Source organism: Cyprinus carpio, chromosome A5, assembly GCF_018340385.1.
Source record: "Cyprinus carpio isolate SPL01 chromosome A5, ASM1834038v1, whole genome shotgun sequence".
NCBI lineage: Eukaryota > Metazoa > Chordata > Actinopteri > Cypriniformes > Cyprinidae > Cyprinus > Cyprinus carpio.
Genome location: NC_056576.1, coordinates 4331732 through 4350322, shown reverse-complemented (window position 1 = coordinate 4350322; position 18591 = coordinate 4331732). Strand labels below are relative to the sequence as shown.

Below are 18591 nucleotides of genomic sequence, written 5' to 3'. Positions count from 1 at the left end.
TTCCCATCCATAGGTATTTAAGAACATATGTTACTTGAAGTTGAAGAGCTCGAATAAAATTTTTTCACCTAAAAAATCAAAATCTTTCATTTTTCCACTCTCATCTTTCCACACACACACACACACACACACACACACACACACACACACACACACACACACACACACATATACATTAAATATTAAATATTTGTTTGCACTTGAGTTTCAATGTAAAATCTGTAGTACGAAGTAAAATCAGCTGAGAATAAATTGTCAAATAATAACAATTTGCATTATGTCCTCCGTTACTGTAATGTAATAATTTTTAGTTAAATCAGCATAAACTAAAGGCAGTACAACAAATAACATTTATTTATATAAGACAAAAATGCATATAAAATATTTATTACTTTTTCTTCAAAAAATATATAATTAAAAAAATTACGTTTATATATTAGTTCCAATATAAAATCTGTATTCTGAAGGAAAATCTACTCTAAAGTATTAATCTAACAGTGTTTGTCAAGTCACATTTATTTCTATAGCGCTTTATTCAATATAGATTGTTTTAAAGCAGCTTTACAGATAAACAGTAAAGTAACAGTAATTAATGCTGTAAAATTAATCCGTTATGAAACTAATTCAGTTTTAGCTGTAAAGAAGACAATAGTGTCATTATTCAGATTTATTCATTTTTCATCTGACAGTCAAATCAATAATATTACAGAATATGAATTTTTTTTTTGTTTTGTTTTTATTGAATGAAGTGGTGTTTGTGTAGCTCATGTAGAAGTGTGTGTGTGTGTGTGTGTGTGTGTGTGTGTGTGTGTGTGTGTGTGTGTGTGTGTGTGTGGAGGCTGCTTTTGGAAACTGGGAATGCAAAATGTTTGTCTCTCGTGTCATTCTTGAAGGTGCGCACATTTCTCCACATGTCAGATGGTCAGCGGTGTGTGTGTGTGTGTGTGTGTGAACTCTGAGGAATGCCGCTCTAAATATAACTCCAGGATCCTGATGCTGGTACACACAGTGACCTGCTGCCATGTTCAGCTACACTGGAACTTTTGGCCCTCTAGTGGTGGAAGCATAAAACAAAAGTTACTTGCATGTCGCTGTGTGAGTGGTGCTTCGGTTCTGCTGTTCTGATCGGATGAATCGGTTGTGAACATGTTTACAGATGATCGCTTTATCAGTGAAAATGTCACTAGCGACATGGAAACTGTCCCTGAGCTCAGTCACGAAGTCTCGGCTGTGAGGAACAGACTTACACACACTGGATGAAGATCCTACTTTATGTAATTTTCGCAACTTTCAAATCTCTTTTATGGAGATTTTGTCTGCAGAAAGATTTTCCATCGAACTTGCATTCCTTCTGTTGAACTGCTCTTCTGTTCCTCACAGCCTTGTCTTCATTCCTGTCACAAATTAAATATGGTGCTACAAAAGATGAATATCTGGGAAAATATCTAAGTAGCTTATATGCTGTTGTTGTTTTGACTCTGTTTTGATAATTATTGGTTGAAAATAATGTTACAATAGTTTGGCAAAGCTGCCGTGTTATTTTGGTATCATTGAGATACTATTACAGTTATTATCAATATTTATTTTATTTTAAGTTTTCTTTTATTTTAGTGCAATTTTCAGTAATTTTGTTTGTTTTAATTTAATTTTTTTGTTCTTAATGTGTTATAATTTTTTTTTAATATGTCTGTATACATTTCTAATAATTGTTTTTTTAGTTTTATATGTAACTATTTTAGTGCATAAATTCAAAATATAGTTAGCTAACCTGCAATGCTGCTTTTCACAGTAATATTGTAAAATATATTTCACAATATTACTGTTTTGAAAGTTAAAGAGACGGTACTTATAATAAAAATGCAAATCAATATAGTTTTCATTTCACAGCGTTAGCCGTGCACTGACTAGATTCATGTGTAATGTCAGCTTTGCAGGGTTATTAAAATAAACTTAAAAACCTTTAAAATAAAAACAACATATTATAAATAAATATATATATATATATATATTGTCTTCTTCTAGCTCTCAGCGGGAGGCGGTCGCATTTCTTTCCTTCCTCTCCTCCCTCCCTGCCTTCCCTGCGTTTGCTTGGTTTCTCTTGTCTTGTCTACTTTGAGAGACTCTTTCTGCACTGCTCTCCTAAACTCGAACATGGATTTTGATTAAATTGGTCTCTCAACAAACCCGCAATTGACACCATCTTCCCCTGACTAGAGCTTGGGTTCGGGGGAAACTGACTGCCCTGCCGGAACGTTCGCAGCGCTGGCTACACGATGGACTCGTGTGGCGAATTGGCGGGTCGTGTGTCCTGCGGCTCTTTCCGTGGAGGACATTGAAGACATCTACCTATTCTCGGAACCATGATAACAGGTTTGATGATTGGATAGGCTTTGCCCTGGGTTATCGGAAAATTCAGAAGACGGGTCACAGCTTTCCAAAGCCTCAACAAGGCTGCCCGTCATGATTGAAGCAGTGGGGGGCAGTAGTGGTCAGCATTTGAGACTGAGACTATTACACCGCAATATGGATAACATCATGAAGAAGCTCACGGCTTTGGAAAGGAAATTGGGAGAATTTGGAGACCAAAATGGACAATTTGAACATCATAGTGACCGTTTAAATTGATGGAATGCGGGGGCTACTAGACCAAACAAACTGGTATCTGATCTTTTCTTAGTTTTAATACTTCTTTCGGCTTTCTCTACGCAGCCTTGCCCTTGGCTGGATAACAAATATCTCCCGGGTGAGCACGGGCAGCGAGACGCTCTCGCATTCCTCACCCCCTCCCACATACACACCTGATGAGTGTTGACTCTGTCTAGGACCTGGCCAAGCTGTCTCCATGGCAACTTGCTGTTGACGCTCTATTAAATCTGCGTAATGAGGCATCTATTAGAATCGCAACTATCCGGCCTACACCATACACTAACTCTTGACATATCAGATGCATTCATTCAACCCAACCCCATCCTCTCGCCTTCGCCCGCTTTGTTCCACTAAGTTCCCCCCACTGGCCGAGGGGTCTGTTACCAGCGCTGTAATGGCTGCTAGGGACCGGATGCTGATTGCCCTGGGCTGTGATCACCTCGATCCCCAACTTCCGTCCCCAGTTGGCAAAGTATGTGTTATGTGTATTGATTATGTGCTTTTTGTGGCTGAGGTGTTTTTCCTGTCCTCAAACGGTGCTGCTCCCAAAGGAGCACAGTCTGGGTGTTGGTTTTTTCCTCCCTCTATTTCCTAATGTTTTCTTGCTGTTATCTCTTCCCACCCCCCCCCAACCCACTGTATTATTCGTTTGCCTTGTGCCCACATGTGCAATGGACAATAAATTTGATCTAATCGAATCGAAATCTAATTATATCGTATATTTATTTATAATATGTTTTTATTTTTAAAGGTTTTTAGTTTTATTTTATAACCCCTGCAAAGCTGACATTACACATGAAAAACTATCTAGTCAGTGCACGGCTAACGCTATGAAATGAAAACTATATTGATTTGCATTTTTATAATAAGTACCGTCTCTTTAACTTTTTGCTTGCAGACTCTTTTGGGTTTGAGGATTGATTGTTGTGGCTTCAAGCTTCTGACCCCAGCGTATAGTAGTATCCTGATTATCTTCCCTTAATTTACAGATACGACCAGCAAAATCCGTCCCCACAGCTCTAAAATATATAAAGTATTCCATCTCCAAGTTTATTGGAGTGTGTTTTACTAGGAAATATTATTTCACAATTCTGTGTTTAATTCAATGTGTTACGTTCCATTGTAATAATCTCTCGAGTACTAAAATAAATATCTATGAAAAACACAAAAACACCATTTTTACAACAATTATTTTCTTTAATCACTGTTAAATTACAGCTATCAAAATGCCTTCCGGTCGCCCGATTCCTGAGTTTTTTCAGTATCTCACACAGACGGGGAATGTGCTGGTGTTTCTGCTCTGCCCTGCAGCGCCGCCGCTGTTAAATTTTACTGTCCTCATTTTTCTTCCTTTGATGCAGCGAGTGTTGTTTGAAGATCAGCCGCTGTTTAATTGGCTGTGAAATACCTCTGTGGATCGGATCGGCCCGGGCTTGTGCTCGTGAACACTGGGGGGAAGCGGGTCACAGGACGGGGATCGCTGCAGGGCCGGAGCGGTGAATGGGGGAATGTGCTTTGCTTTGGGTTAAAAGTTTAGGCCAGGACTCAGAAGGCCACCAGTGTGGGAGATGTGGTTTAGCGAGGTCAAACCCTGCTAGTATTAAACCTAAAACCACCAAAGTAATGACTGGGGGTCTTGACAATCAAGAAATTGATACTTTTACTCATCAAGGATGCATTAAGATCAAAAGTAACAGTTAAGACATTTATAATGTTGCAAAAGATTTATATTTAAAATAAATGCTGTTCTTCTTTCTATGCATCAAAGAATCCTGAAATATAAAGTGTATCACGGTTTCCACAAAAATATTGTGCAGCACAACTGTTTTCAACATTGATAATAATCAGAAATGTTTCTTGAGCAGCAAATCATCATATTAGAATGATTTCTGAAGATCATGTGACACTGAAGACTGGAGTAATTTTAAAATCTAATTTAAATAATGTATCATAGCGAACCCAAACACTACATGTAATACTAAACGTTTAATATTTCAAAAACATTTTTAAAAATGTGTCTTATATAATTATAAACGCATTGCAACTGCACAATTAATTCATATGCAACGAATGAAAATTAAGCATATCTATAATGAACATTTGTTTTGTATCACCTGCCATCTTTTGACCTATTGTTTTATCATTTCATATCTACTTTATCCAAACTTCTTTTTTCTTTTATCCTAATGTTTTGTTGGTGACGTGTGTTTGTGCACCTTTCTTTGCCATAAATATCACTTGCTTTGGTGTTTGTTTATCTAAAATAATGGCGTTTAGATAATTATGCTTTTTAGGCTCACTGAGTCTTTTTCATTCTAGTGGATTATTTAAATTGTCCCAATTTAAAGAAGTGCATGAAATTACTCCGATGTGCCTTATAAAATATAAAATATCCACTAGGACAAAACGTGAAAAGATCTGCTAGTAAGCCAGACGTATAAATGATCTTAAAATGAGAAAATGACTACTGTAGATTATTTTTCTCCTCCCACTGGCGGATATATTTACATGTTGTAATCATAAACTCACTTCATTTTGATTCAGAAAACAAGGCTTAATATCTGATGTTATTTTAGTTCGCAAGTAAATGGATTACAGATTAGATTACTGAAGAAAAGCATTTTTTGCAGTGTATTCAGAAAGTAGAGTAAAAGGTTATTTCCGTATTCCAGTGTTTGGAAGCAGATTTATTCAAACGTAAGCTGTTTTTAATGAATTAAAAGTAGATCTGTTGAAGTGTTGCTATTTTAAGACATTTACATTTAGAGACTATATTGACGTATTTCTCCATTCAATTTATTCCTTAAAAAGTCTTATGTACCTTCATCAAACCTGCGGAGACCCTGTGAATGATTGAGGCGCTCCACTGAGCGAACAGCTAGATACACAAGAACACAGATGTTTACTTCTGCTGCAGTTCGTTTATTCACAAATAAAAGTCTGTTTAAGTTGGAGAACTCCGTTCAAAGTGAGAACTGATTCTGTTTGGATGGCTCTATCAGGTGTGTATACACACACACACACACACACACATGCAGTGGGAATGATATCATTGGTTTCACAGCGTTGGATTCTCTCAAAACCACATTAAACGAGCAGCTTATAAAAGCTGGATTCCTGAGCTCCGTTCTGGCTCCTCCGCGGCGCTCTTCTCTTTCTTGTCCTCTTCATAGTGCTTTTAAAGCTGGAATTCCTGAATTGATTGCAAAATGCAGACAAGTGAAGCCCTGTGGTGACCGAGAGAAAGTGAGGAGGAGAGATTTGGCAAGAAAAAAAAAACCTTTGGGAATTATCCTGACACTTGTGTATTTAAGAGGTGGAATGAACTTTATTGGGTGTTTGGCCATCTGAAGTTTTCACATCACAGGATGCATTTACTATCACAGGATGGGTTTTTAGATTTAGATATCAAATTTGATAGTTTTAATATAAATCTGAATAGTACTGTTCGAGTTCGGTGTTGATTCGATTTTTTAATGTCTCTTTTAGGCTGCATTTATTTGATCAAAAATACAGTAAAACAGTGACATATTATTACAGTTTAAAATAACAGTGTTCTATATGTATATCTGTTAAACTGTAATTTATTTCTGTGAGTCAAAGCTGAATTTTCAGCATCATAACTTCAGTCTTCAATGTCACATGATCTTCAGAAATCATTCTTATTTGCTGCTAGGGAAACATTTCTGATTATTATCAATGTTGAACACAGTTGTGCTGCTTCATATTTTTGTGGAAACTGTGATACACTTGTTCAGGATTAGTTGATTTATTAGAAAGTTCAGAAGAACAGTATTTGTTTGAAATTAGACCGTCACTTCTGATTAAATGAAGGTAACCATGCTAAATAAAAGTATTAATTTCTTTAAATAAAAAAAAAAACACTTACTGACTGTAAGTATAGATATATTTAATTATATATATATATATATATATATAATATATATAGATATATATATATATATATATATATATATATATATATATATATATCTATATATACACATATATATATAGTATATATATATACATATATATATATATATATATATATATATAAAATTTGATACTTTTTTTTTAGAATTTTTAATGTATAATGTGTGATGTGACGTGACGTGAACATTCAGCCAAGTATGGTGACCCATACTCAGAATTCGTGCTCTGCATTTAACCCATCCGAAGTGCACACACACAGAGCAGTGGTTAAATACAACTGACACTGTGAACACACACCCGGAGCAGTGGGCAGCCATTTTATGCTGCGGCGCCCGGGGAGCAGTTGGGGGTTCGATGCCTTGCTCAAGGGCACCTAAGTCATATTGAAGGTGGAGAGAGGAAGAACTGTACATGCACTCCCCCCCACCCCACAATTCCAGCCGGCCCGAGACTCGAACTCACCAACCCTTCGATTGGGAGTCCGTTAGGCCTAACCTTTCCCTGATTAAAGCAACCAGTTAGGCCACGACGACTTCCACGACTTTGTATAGATAGATATAGATATACAGAAACACTATTTGATCACATTTATTATATATATATATATATTATATATTATAGAAATTTTTTTTCCAAATAAAATTTTTTTTTTCCCCTCAAAATTTTTAATTCCACTCACATTTTTTAATTCCTCTTTTAGGCCTTTAAGGCCTCTCTCACCTCAAAAGAAACATCTCTTTCTAAAAGAGAAACTGACTCAAATAAGTCCCAGAGACGCTGCTGCATTAGATCTTGTTAGCACAGACAGAGTAGAGCGGAGGTTTCTGCTGAGCATGACTCTGTTCTTTCTGTTGTTTTTGCGGCAGCAGCAAGCAGAGGCATGCGTCGCAGCGCACATACTGTACAGGTCACACCTTGCTATGAAAAAGACATTTCCCATTTCCATCTCCCCCCTCTGGTCTCAAAAACTCCCACAATCCCCTTAGAGAACTGTAGCATCCCGTCAACACGTCGACCCTCCATTTATCAGCAAAATCTTGCATCATGATATGAGTCATTTTAGTAAATAAACACACGCAGAACAGTAATTTTGTTGCAAATGAACTTTATGGACAAAAATCTAAATATCAGAAGAAATAAAATAAGAAGAAAAAAAAAGAATATATGTGACCCTGGAGCACAAAACCAGCCTTAAGTGTAAATTTTTCAAAACTAAGAGTTATACATCATCTGTAAGATGAATAAATTATATTTCCATTGATGTATGGTTTGTTAGAAGGACAATATTTGTTTGAGATACAACTATTTGAAAATCTGGAATCTGAGGGTGCAAAAAAATCTAAATATTGAGAAAATCATCTTTAAAGTTGTTCAAATGAAGTTCTTAGCAATGCACATTACTAACCACAAAATAAGTTTTGATATATTTACTGTAGGAAATGTACAAAATATCTTCATGGAACATGATCTTTACTTAATATCCTAATGATTTTTGACATAAAAGAAAAATTGATAATTTTAACCCATACAATGTATTGTTGGCTGTTGCTACAAATATACCCCAGAGACTTAAGACTGCTTTAGTGCTCCAGGGACACATATCATAAATCAGATATGCAAATTCATCTACCGCGGTATAATGGATGTAACAACTGCCTTTCCAGCTCTCTTTAACTCCGTTTAAACCCACTCCACAGATTTTCCCTCGATCAGCACAGAAGATGTGAGAAAGCGTGTGGATCCGGGTTGTTAGTGCTTGAACACTTTGGGTAGATCGGATTCACGGTTCTTATGGAATAACAGGATACGGATCAAAACAGGAATGTTTTCATGTGGCGAATGAAAGCACAGGAAGAAGCGGCTAATTGAGCTGCCTCTCGGAGCCCGAGGACAGGCTGGAAACTCCTCACTCACGCTTCACATCACAACTGAACCTGTCACAGATCATGCTCACATGCACAGATTCCCGCTGTAAACCTGTCCAGATTTAACCGTGCACTATTACCTGGAGTATTGGGATATGCTATGATCTTGGGTCCGCTTTTGAATAATAATGTCAAATTAGTTTCATATTTTAGAAATTATATTTTTGTAATAAATATATAGATATTATAATCTACATATGTTATTAATATATAGAAATTATATATATATATATATATATATCACACAGTATTATATATATATATAATATATATATATATATATATATATATATACACAGTACATGTCAAAAAGTTTGGAAAACATTACTATTTTTAATGTTTTTGAAAGAAGTTTCTTCTGCTCATCAAGCCTGCATTTATTTGATCAAAAATACAAGAAAAAAATTTAATATTGTGATATATTATTACAATTTAAAATAATTGTTTTTAAATTTATTATACTATAAATTATCATTTATTTCTGTGATGCAAAGCTGAATTTTTAGGATCATTATCACATGATCCTTTAGAAATCATTCTAATATCATGATTCATTATCAAAGTTGGAAAAAACAGTTCTGCTGCTTAATATTTTTTCAGAACATGTGATACTTTTTTAGGAAACTTTGATGAATAAAAAGTAAAAAAAAAAAAGAAAAAAAAAAAAAAAACCTATGTTTTTAAAATATAAATATTTTGTAATAACAATATACACTACTGGTGAGTAATGTGGGGTCAGTAATTTTTTTTTTTATTTTTTTTTTAAATAAAATCAATACTTTTATTCAGCAAGGATGTGTTAAATTGATAAAAAGTGATAGTAAAGAAAATATATTATTAGAATTTTTTTTTTATTTTGAATAAATGCAGTTCTTTTTAACCTTTTATTCATCAAATATATTAGGCAGCAGAACTGTTTCCAACACTCATAATAAATCAGAATATTAGAATGATTTCTAAATGATCATGTGATAGACTGGATGTTACATGTGACACTGAAGGCTGGAGTAATGATGCTGAAAAATTCAGCTTTGCATCGCAGGAATAAATTTTTATTTTTTTTTAAGTATATTCAAATAGAAAACTATTAATTTAAGTTGTAATAATATTTCACAATATTACTGTTTTTTTCTGTATTTTTGATCAAATAAATGCAGGCTTGATGAGCAGAAGAAACTTCTTTCAAAAACATTAAAAATAGTAATGTTTCCAAACTTTTGACCTGTACTGTGTATATATACATATATATATATATATATATATATATATATATATATATATATATATATATAGTTATATATCATATATTATATATAGATATAGTTTTTCAATTTTATTTTCTATATTAGTAACACTTTCCAATTAGTTAAGTACTTTAGTTAACAATTAAAATAATTTATAAAGCATTTATTAATCTTAGTTAGTGTTAATTTCAACTAATACATTATTCAAACTTGTTAATTTAATTTATTGTATTTGAACATAACATTTTTATTAATTAACATAAATGAAGATTAATAAATACTTTATTGTATTGTACAGTTGTATTGTTCATTTAAAGTTAATAATCTAAATTTTATAATGATATGTTTACAGTTGTGTAATGTAATGCATGTTTTGAATGTAATATAATGATTGTAGTATACATATTTTTATCATGAACAATACTTTTACAGCATTTATTAATCTTAATGTTAATTTCAACATTTACTAATGAATTGTTAAAATCAAAAGTTGCGCCTGTTAACATTTAGTTAATGCACTGTGAATATAGAAGATATAGACACTACAATAATACTGTGCACTACAATTACATAACTTTAAAAGTTCAAAAAGTGTCAAGTATATATATATATATATATATTTCATGATATTCATGGCAAATTAGTCTTGAGTAGATCTGTTATTTAGAGTCTGGGTTCCAGTGAGACGTTACTGTCAGGCTACTGTAGTAGATCATTTCAGGAATGTGGTGTTATTACAGTAGATGACTGAGCTTCATTCTTTGTGTGTGGCTTACTTTAATCATCTGAGGTTATCTGAGGGAATCTATCCGAGGGTTTTGTGTCTCTGGTGTGGGACGGGCTCCCTTCGCCTGCGGGCTGGAAATAAACCTCCAGCTCTGAGAACAAGGGATCAAGCTGAATTAACAAACATCCATTTATGAAGATGATAGAGGGATGATTGTTTAGTGCGGTCGAAAGAACCGTTGAGTGATTAAGTGAAGGGAAAGAAAGAGACGATGAGGAGGGACGTCTAATGATGATTTCAGTGCATTGCTAACCTTTATCTCACCATCCACCTTTAATGTCTGTTTAAATGAATAATTCACTCAAATATTCTATTCTGTCCCTTATGTCGGTCCAAACCTGTATGCTGTTCTTCTGAAAAAGGACAAAAAAACAATCAAGAAGTGCCAAGTTCAGAGACATATCAACTATATTTATGATGCATTTATGGTAGTTTTATGTCATTTTTTTGTGCTTGACAGCACTTGGTCACTGTCTGCTTTCATTGTACAGTAAAGCGTGAACTCCATTCATTCTCATCAATTCATTTGAACCGTATTTATAAACCGTTAAAGACAGATACAGTTGTGAGTTACATGTTTGTTAATTAATACGTATATTGGTATATCCTTTTGTTGAAGCCATCAGTTTGCATTATTTCAAATTATTTTATAAATAATTGTTTAACAGGAATTCCTGGTTAAAAACTGCATTACCCATAATTCTGCAGTGAAATCTCCACCAATCAGAGAATGGCATGAAACAAATCGCGCCAAAATAACTCCCACGAAGCACTACGAATTCTCCCTACTTTCCTAAACCAAGTAAATATCTGTATATAAATGCATTTTTGCAATTTATAAGATATTGTTTCTGTATGTAATCAACATCTTTGAATCAATAGTTTTATATTCTCTGTAGTTTTTTGATTGTCATTCGCAATGCTTCATGGGATTGTAGTTCTTTCTCTTATAAAAGCCATTAAGTTCACAGTCTTGTATCTTTGTCTTTCAGTCTGATTTTCAATCGTTTCAATGCTTCTCTGAGTGTAATGTTGTGGTTCTCCTCGTAGCTAAGGTTCTCAGCTTTAACAAACACTTTTTAAAAATACCCGTGGGGGAAAAAATGAGAAAAATACTTCGCTGAAAAAACGGGTGGCACTAATGCAATCTATGCTTTTAAGCATCTTTTTGTGTTCCACAGAAGAAAGTCATGCAGGTTTTAAACAACATGATTTTTGAACTACATTTTCAGTTTTAGCTGAACTATTCCTATAACACTAAAAAAAAAAACTACACACAAACATTAACACTTCATTAAACCTAAATATAATACTAAACTCACACCCTCTACAGATTTCTCACACAAAAAACAAAAACAAAAACACACACACACACACACACAAAAGCTATTAAGAGTTTACACCCACATCAACCACTGAACCTTTCAGTAACCCTGCATTTCCACACTTTCTGACTCACTCTCTTCTCTACAGATTCTCTCCTCTCTCTCTCTCACACACAGCCACACACCACTCAGAAACTGCCAGTAATCTGAAGATGGACTATTCACCTTTGAAGATAGACACACCGAGCACTGGCCATTTTTTGGCCCTTATATAAAAACTTATTCTGTACACATGCTCGGTTAAACCTGTTAGCTCTGTGTGTGTGTGTGTGTGGCTACCAGGCTAATGACGGGTCTGTGATTGTACTTCCTGTCTCTGGAGAGGCCGTCTGCAGACATAAGGCCTGTTATTAAACCCTTTAACACACAGCAGCACAGTCTGTGTCCAGCATTACAGTCAGAGCATTACCTGTCTTATCATTTATAATATATCTACTGATTATGGAGGAAACTAATAACACTTGCGGCATCAGTTGCATTTTACCGCTTCACAGTGTGCTTCGGTTTTATTGCTGTAATTACTGTAACATCATGGATTGGTGATTTGCATACGTGTGTTTAGATTGAGTGTGACAGGTTTAACAGCAAAGCTGTGATCATGTTGGTAAATTAGAGTATGTTGTGCCATGCAAAACTTATCGCCATGATGCTAGGATTTTGTGTGCACTTTCTGTGGCATTCTGTATGTTTTCTTAGTCTTTTGTGTAAAGAGTTTCCTTCAGTGTGGGATTTTTTCCCCTGAACACATCTCCTGAACAACACACATGACTCGAGGAATCGTTCACGTCTGGAGCACAAACGCTTCAGGATGACACACACACACCAAAGTTTAATTAGAGTTTGGGTTTGTTCAAATCACTAACCTTCAGTCTAATTTACAGTAATAGCAATGTTTGACTTTGCAAGCACTGCTAATTAAAACCGCTCAATCACTTTACCACAACTAAACGCGCACACACACGGTCATTGTCTGAAACGCAGCAGTATACTTTCCTGCAGCTCATACTGTGACCTTTGACCTTTGAACTCTCAGCAGTTGGGCAGGAAATAGACTTTCGGTGAGTTATTGGTCATTGTTTGGGCAGAATTCCCTCCCGGTCGCACAAGAAGCGCATCTATCTATCTTGACAAAAGCAGGGAGAATTTGACACAGTGGAAGGAAGTACTAGTGTTTTTGTAGTGTATGAACTGTTTTTCTTCTCTAAACTGCACTAAATACTGATCTGAAGCCTTTAGGGAGGTTATACTTTGCTGATAATTCACCACAATAATGATTGTGCTTTTCACTAGATATTTGATTGCTAGTTTAAGCATACTAAGGAACATGAAGAATTAAATCATTTGTTGTCTGTGAAAATGTAGTGCATGTACAGATCTTCCCTTCAACTGGAAGAATTTAAAAGGGTAAATTTCATTGTTTGTGGATCTCTACTGACTTTAAAGGTGTCCTAGTCTCTTAAATGGTCTTAGGAATTTGGTAAGAAGTTATTGAAAGTGCACACAAACTCTCTCACACACAGGGGTCAGAAGCGGTGCTGAATTACACAAGTATGTGATGGGATTGCCATCTGCTGGCCGGTGGGATTTCTACAACACAACTAACTCTCTCCATGTCTCTCTGTGTCTCTCAGGCTCGTCTGGCCCTTCAGAGAGGTGCTCAGGCGGTCATCTTTGACATCACAGATGATCCCGGTGCTGCTCAGGAGGTCAGTATTTGTGTATCCCTTACAATAATTGACTTGAGTAGCCATAATTTCTGCCAATTTATTGTACTTTTGTAAAATCATAATAAATTAACATGGGTTATCCTTTTTACTATTTTTTATTAATTATTATTTACAGTATTATTATTATTATATTTCATGGTTTTTTTAGGACAGTTGCTAATAAACATACCTTATTTAACAATTTCTATAAATTTAGATTATAATAACTTAACATGGAATCTCCTTCAATTTGTTTTTATCTATTTATTTATATTTTTTATTTTATTGTTTGTTTTTTTTTATTTTTGGAAGACAGTTGAAGATAAAAACAACTTATCACAGTTTTAACAATCACTCTAAATCTGAAAATAAGATTAATTTTTTAAAATTAAATTAGCACAGTATGTCCAGTTTATTTTTATTGTTTTTAATTTTTAATTATATTTTTATTCATCATTTGTTTTTATTTTATTTTATTTTATTTATTTATTTATTTTGGAAGACAGTTGCAGATAAAAGCAACTTATCAGTTTTAATAATCACTTCAAATCTTTTATTTATTATTAATCAGTATTTATATCATTTTTATTTTATTAAAATTTTTTAATTGTACTTTTTTTTCTTTTTTTAAGACAGTTGCAGATAAATGCAATTTATCAAAGTTTTAACAATCACTGTAGTAACTAAGGTAGCTTGGCAGAATGTTACCGTGGTAAATTTGTAAAAACGTTTTTGTTTCTAGACCATGTAGTTCAAAATATATTCCATTCCATACATTCCATTCAGTACTTAGACACTTTGTTGTTGTTTGTTCTTTCACACACAGCTGCGTGATTCAGGTTTGTTGCCTCGTCCAGTGGTGCTGGTGAAGTCATCAGACGCAGAAGAACTGATGGGACTCGTTAATAAGAACGAAGAAGCCATGGTGTTTATAGATATCATGATGGAGACGCAAAAATGGGTGTGTAAACGTATCCACATTTAAATAAATGTCTTTTAATTTATAGGCTTTACTGTTTCAGTCTTCATGCTGAAAATAACTTTGTAAACCAGCATGATTTTACATGGGTGGTAAGTATTGGGTCAGCTGACTGACCAGTATGGCCACCCATGCAAGTATAACATGTTGCTGCATCTTTGTTAGTCCTGGAACAACATTCCCATCAACCAATCAGAATTAAGGGACGTTTAGGCCTAGTGAAAGAGATGGGGGTTGGGACTTAAACAAACCTATAATTTCCTATGTTTTTAGGGCTAATCAATTAGAAATATGGTTTGCACTTTTAGTTTAACAGGAACAATGTTGATCCAGGATCATCACAGTTATAACTGCACTATGCACCTGAAAATATTAGCTGGTAGGGCTGGTCAACCAGTATGGTCTTTCTGGTGTCTTGTTGGTTAAGCTAGTTAAAAAAATGTATGGGATCATGTATGGGGAAAAAATCAGTACAATAGCTTTCACTTTGGTGATACCCTTTTAAAAGATATAACTTTGTACCTTATTTACCCCTAAAGAGTGCATATTAATATCATAAAGATACATTCATTTCTAAAGTGTACATATTTAGTACCTTTTGGAAGGGTACTGCCTCAGTGACAGCTTTTGTAACCAACCATCCTGGTCTTTTTTTTAAGGAGGGTTTGTTTCATTTGTGGCAAAGATTTTCTTTGAGTTTTTTTTGGAATAGCATCTTCTGGCTGTTTATTGGGTTAAAATCCATTAGTTGGTGGTTTGAGGACAAACTAATGGCGGGGCACTCAAGCTTCAATCTTTGTATGTTGTGTACACAGCCTTACTATGACGTTGGCATCCTGTTGACTGTGGCTCTGGTTGTGTTGTCCATCATCATGATCTTTGTTCTACGCTTCCGCTGCAGGTCCAACAGAACCTGGGTAAGAAAACACAACATGCGTTATACAAAGGGTGGCCAACTTCGGTCCTGAAGAGCCACAGTCCTGTAGAGTTTTGCTCCAACTCTGATTAAAAAAACAGCCTGTAGCTTCCTAGTAACCCTTAGACCTTGATTAACTTGTTGAGGTGTGTTTGATTAAGGTTGGAGCAAAACTCTGCAGGACTGTGGCTCTCCTGGACTGAAGTTGGCCATCCCTGCAATCATACCAATGCTGTCTATGTTTACCTTTATTATTTATTGTTACATGTCCATTACGTCATTGTATTCCTCTTCTCTTCTTCATAATCATTTAAATTCACTGTAGAAATCTCAAAATAATTTTTTCTCAACTCCCAGGACTCTGTGCACCAGCAGACCGTGCGTGCCATCAGCAGGTTGGAAACGCGCACATACAGCTCTCAGGGTTGCTCTGGCTCCCAGCGTTCTCGTGGGGCTTCAGGCTCAAACAGCAGCTCCAATTCCAGTCCAGTCTGTGCCATCTGTCTTGAGGAATTCATGGATGGCCAGGTAGGAGATGAAAAGAATGAAAAAGCATTATATGATTTTGAAGAGGGGCAATAAAAACCATCAAACACAGACAGGAAAAGGACCACTTTTGTTTGGAGGCACACCAATGGCACATTTAATATTACATTTTCTGTCTCTCTGGCAGGAATTGAGAATCATCTCCTGTGCTCATGAATTCCATAAGGAGTGTGTTGACCCCTGGCTCCTACAACACCGTACCTGCCCACTGTGCATGCACAACATCATGGGTAAACAGCCTCAGGGTACATATATATTTCTCCAATAATATTATTATAGAGTTCCCGAGGCAGCACTGTTTTGAAATTCCTCTTCTTTCTTTATCTTATGCTTCCTAAATATGAACACATCCAATTTAATCAGATGCCCAAACCTGTGTAACTTTCTTCTGTGGAGCACAAAAGATATTTTGAAGAATGTTTATTTGTCATTGGGGACCAGTGTTGTTTTGATCGGGGTGCCCAAACTCAGTCCTGGAGGGCCGATGTCCTGCAGAGTTTAGATCCAACCCCAATTAGACACACCTGAACCAGCTAATTAAGCTCTTAATTGGCATACTAGAAACTTCCAGGCGGGTGTGTTGAGGCAAGTTGGAGCTAAACTCTGCAGGACACCAGCCCTCCAGGACCAAGTTTGGGCACCCCTGCTTTTGATGATCAAAGAAAGAAGGACATATAGGTTTATTAAGACCTGAAGCAGGATTTAATTTCCTAAGAACCAAAGCCTGAGCATAACCTGAGCAATGCAGCTCTAGTTCTTGATATTTAGTAGCAATTTTTAATAGCAATGTTTTCAAATTAAATTCACCATCTATCCTCCATCAGGTTCAGATCTGGCATCCCGTCTGCCCCAAAGGAGTCGAATGCCACCCCCTCCACCAGAGCACAGTCAAGCCTTCCTCCTTCCCCATAACTATTCGAACCAACACCCTTATCCCCAGCACCCTGTTCCCTTTTCCCTTCGCCATTATTACCCCCGTAACCCATCTGGACCTTTACCCCAATTGGACCACTATGGCAACTCACCCCCTCTTCATCCACGGACTCTCCGTTGCATTCCCAGCGGACCGTTGGGTGCTAGCTGTGCATATCACTTGGCTCCAGATGCCCATCATGGACGTCCGCAGAGGACAGGTGGGCGCGGGTGTCGGACTGGGGGGCATCACTATGCGGCCCCCAGAAGGTCGTGTCACCGGTACCCCGGAGGACCTTTGCGGAATGCCTCAGGTTCTCGGATGCATCATGTGCCATCATCTGCAAACCATGCAACGCATCATCACCTGCCACGTGGGGGAGGCTCGCACAGTCACCAAGATGACGGAAGCTGCTCGGGAGGGAGTTACCATACGGAGCGGAGTGGTTACCTTGCAGACGGACCAGCTAGCGATTCCAGCTCGGGATCGTGCCACGGCTCGTCCAGTGACTCTGTATTGAACTGTACAGACATCAGCCTGCAGGGTGTCTATGGCAGCTGGTCTACTTTTCGCAGCTCACTCAGCAGCGATTACGATCCATTTGTCTATTGCGGACCGGGCAAAGCTCCACGCAGAGGGAGCATGGAGGCCACACAAAGGCCTCGTTCCCTGGACTCGGTAGTGAACCGAACTGGGGGTGGAAGCGGCGGTGATGCCGCTGCCATTTGCCCGGAAGAACAGCAGCAGCAGGTGGCTGTGTTCAGTCATGTTCACTATCATAGGCATAGACACCACTATTACGAGGACGGGGAACTTAGTCAAGGGCCCGGCCGAGGCTGTGACGAGGATCAAGAGGCCATTTCCTCAGCTGCGACAGCAAGCGGGCCTTGTCTCGTAACTAAAGACAAAGACTCCACTAGGTGTCAGGTACAAAACCAGTCTTGCCACTGCCCCAAAACAGACCTCAGTTCAAGGAGGGTTGAGGATAGAGACCTGGACCCCGTTTCCACCTCAGGTGCCTCAGTGTTCCTTCCCTCCCCTCCTTTAACCTCTCCGTCCCCACGCTGTTGCCACAAAGGCCCAGGGTGGACAACCAGTCGGAAAGCAGCCGGCTGTCCATTGGAAGCACCTTCGCCGGTTGTTCATTTCCATCAGAACTTGGACCTTCAGGATGATTGTAGCATTCATATCCATTACGGACAGGGAGCGGGAAGCTACTGCTGCACACCTCCGCCAGACATGGCCCCCACACTGCTGCCAGTGCCCCTAATCTTGGACTCAACGGGTATGACCGACTGGCCGTGCTGTAGCGGGGCACATGTGGTGTGGCAGAAGCAGGTGCAGCAGGCCCAATCTGAGCCTCAGCCCCTGGGACCCACTTCTGGAATGGACAGACACCTGTGTAGGGCCTATCATGGCCCAGGAGACGAGCTTTCCACAGACTGTCTGTACTGCCAAACTCTACACAATAGTCAGGGTGAGTATGTCTGACTGAAGTGCTCTCCTGGACCAACGTTGGCCACCCCTGAAGTATAGCCTAACATGTAGATAAGTAAGATTATCTTGATAAGCAAAATATGTAAGAATCATAAACTTTTGTTAGTCACG

At 37.1% G+C, this 18591-nt stretch overlaps 1 protein-coding gene across 1 annotated transcript in view; it reads left to right on the top strand.

The window, feature by feature from the left end:
- Positions 1–18591, top strand: part of LOC109080030 (E3 ubiquitin-protein ligase RNF43-like) — a 36077-nt gene that overhangs the window by 14474 nt on the left and 3012 nt on the right. Inside the window, exons 3-8 of the mRNA XM_042757244.1 lie at positions 13555–13629; positions 14456–14590; positions 15424–15525; positions 15882–16052; positions 16198–16315; positions 16895–18460. Coding sequence (XP_042613178.1) covers positions 13555–13629; positions 14456–14590; positions 15424–15525; positions 15882–16052; positions 16198–16315; positions 16895–18460 — 2167 coding nt within the window. The remainder of the gene's footprint in view (positions 1–13554; positions 13630–14455; positions 14591–15423; positions 15526–15881; positions 16053–16197; positions 16316–16894; positions 18461–18591) is intronic.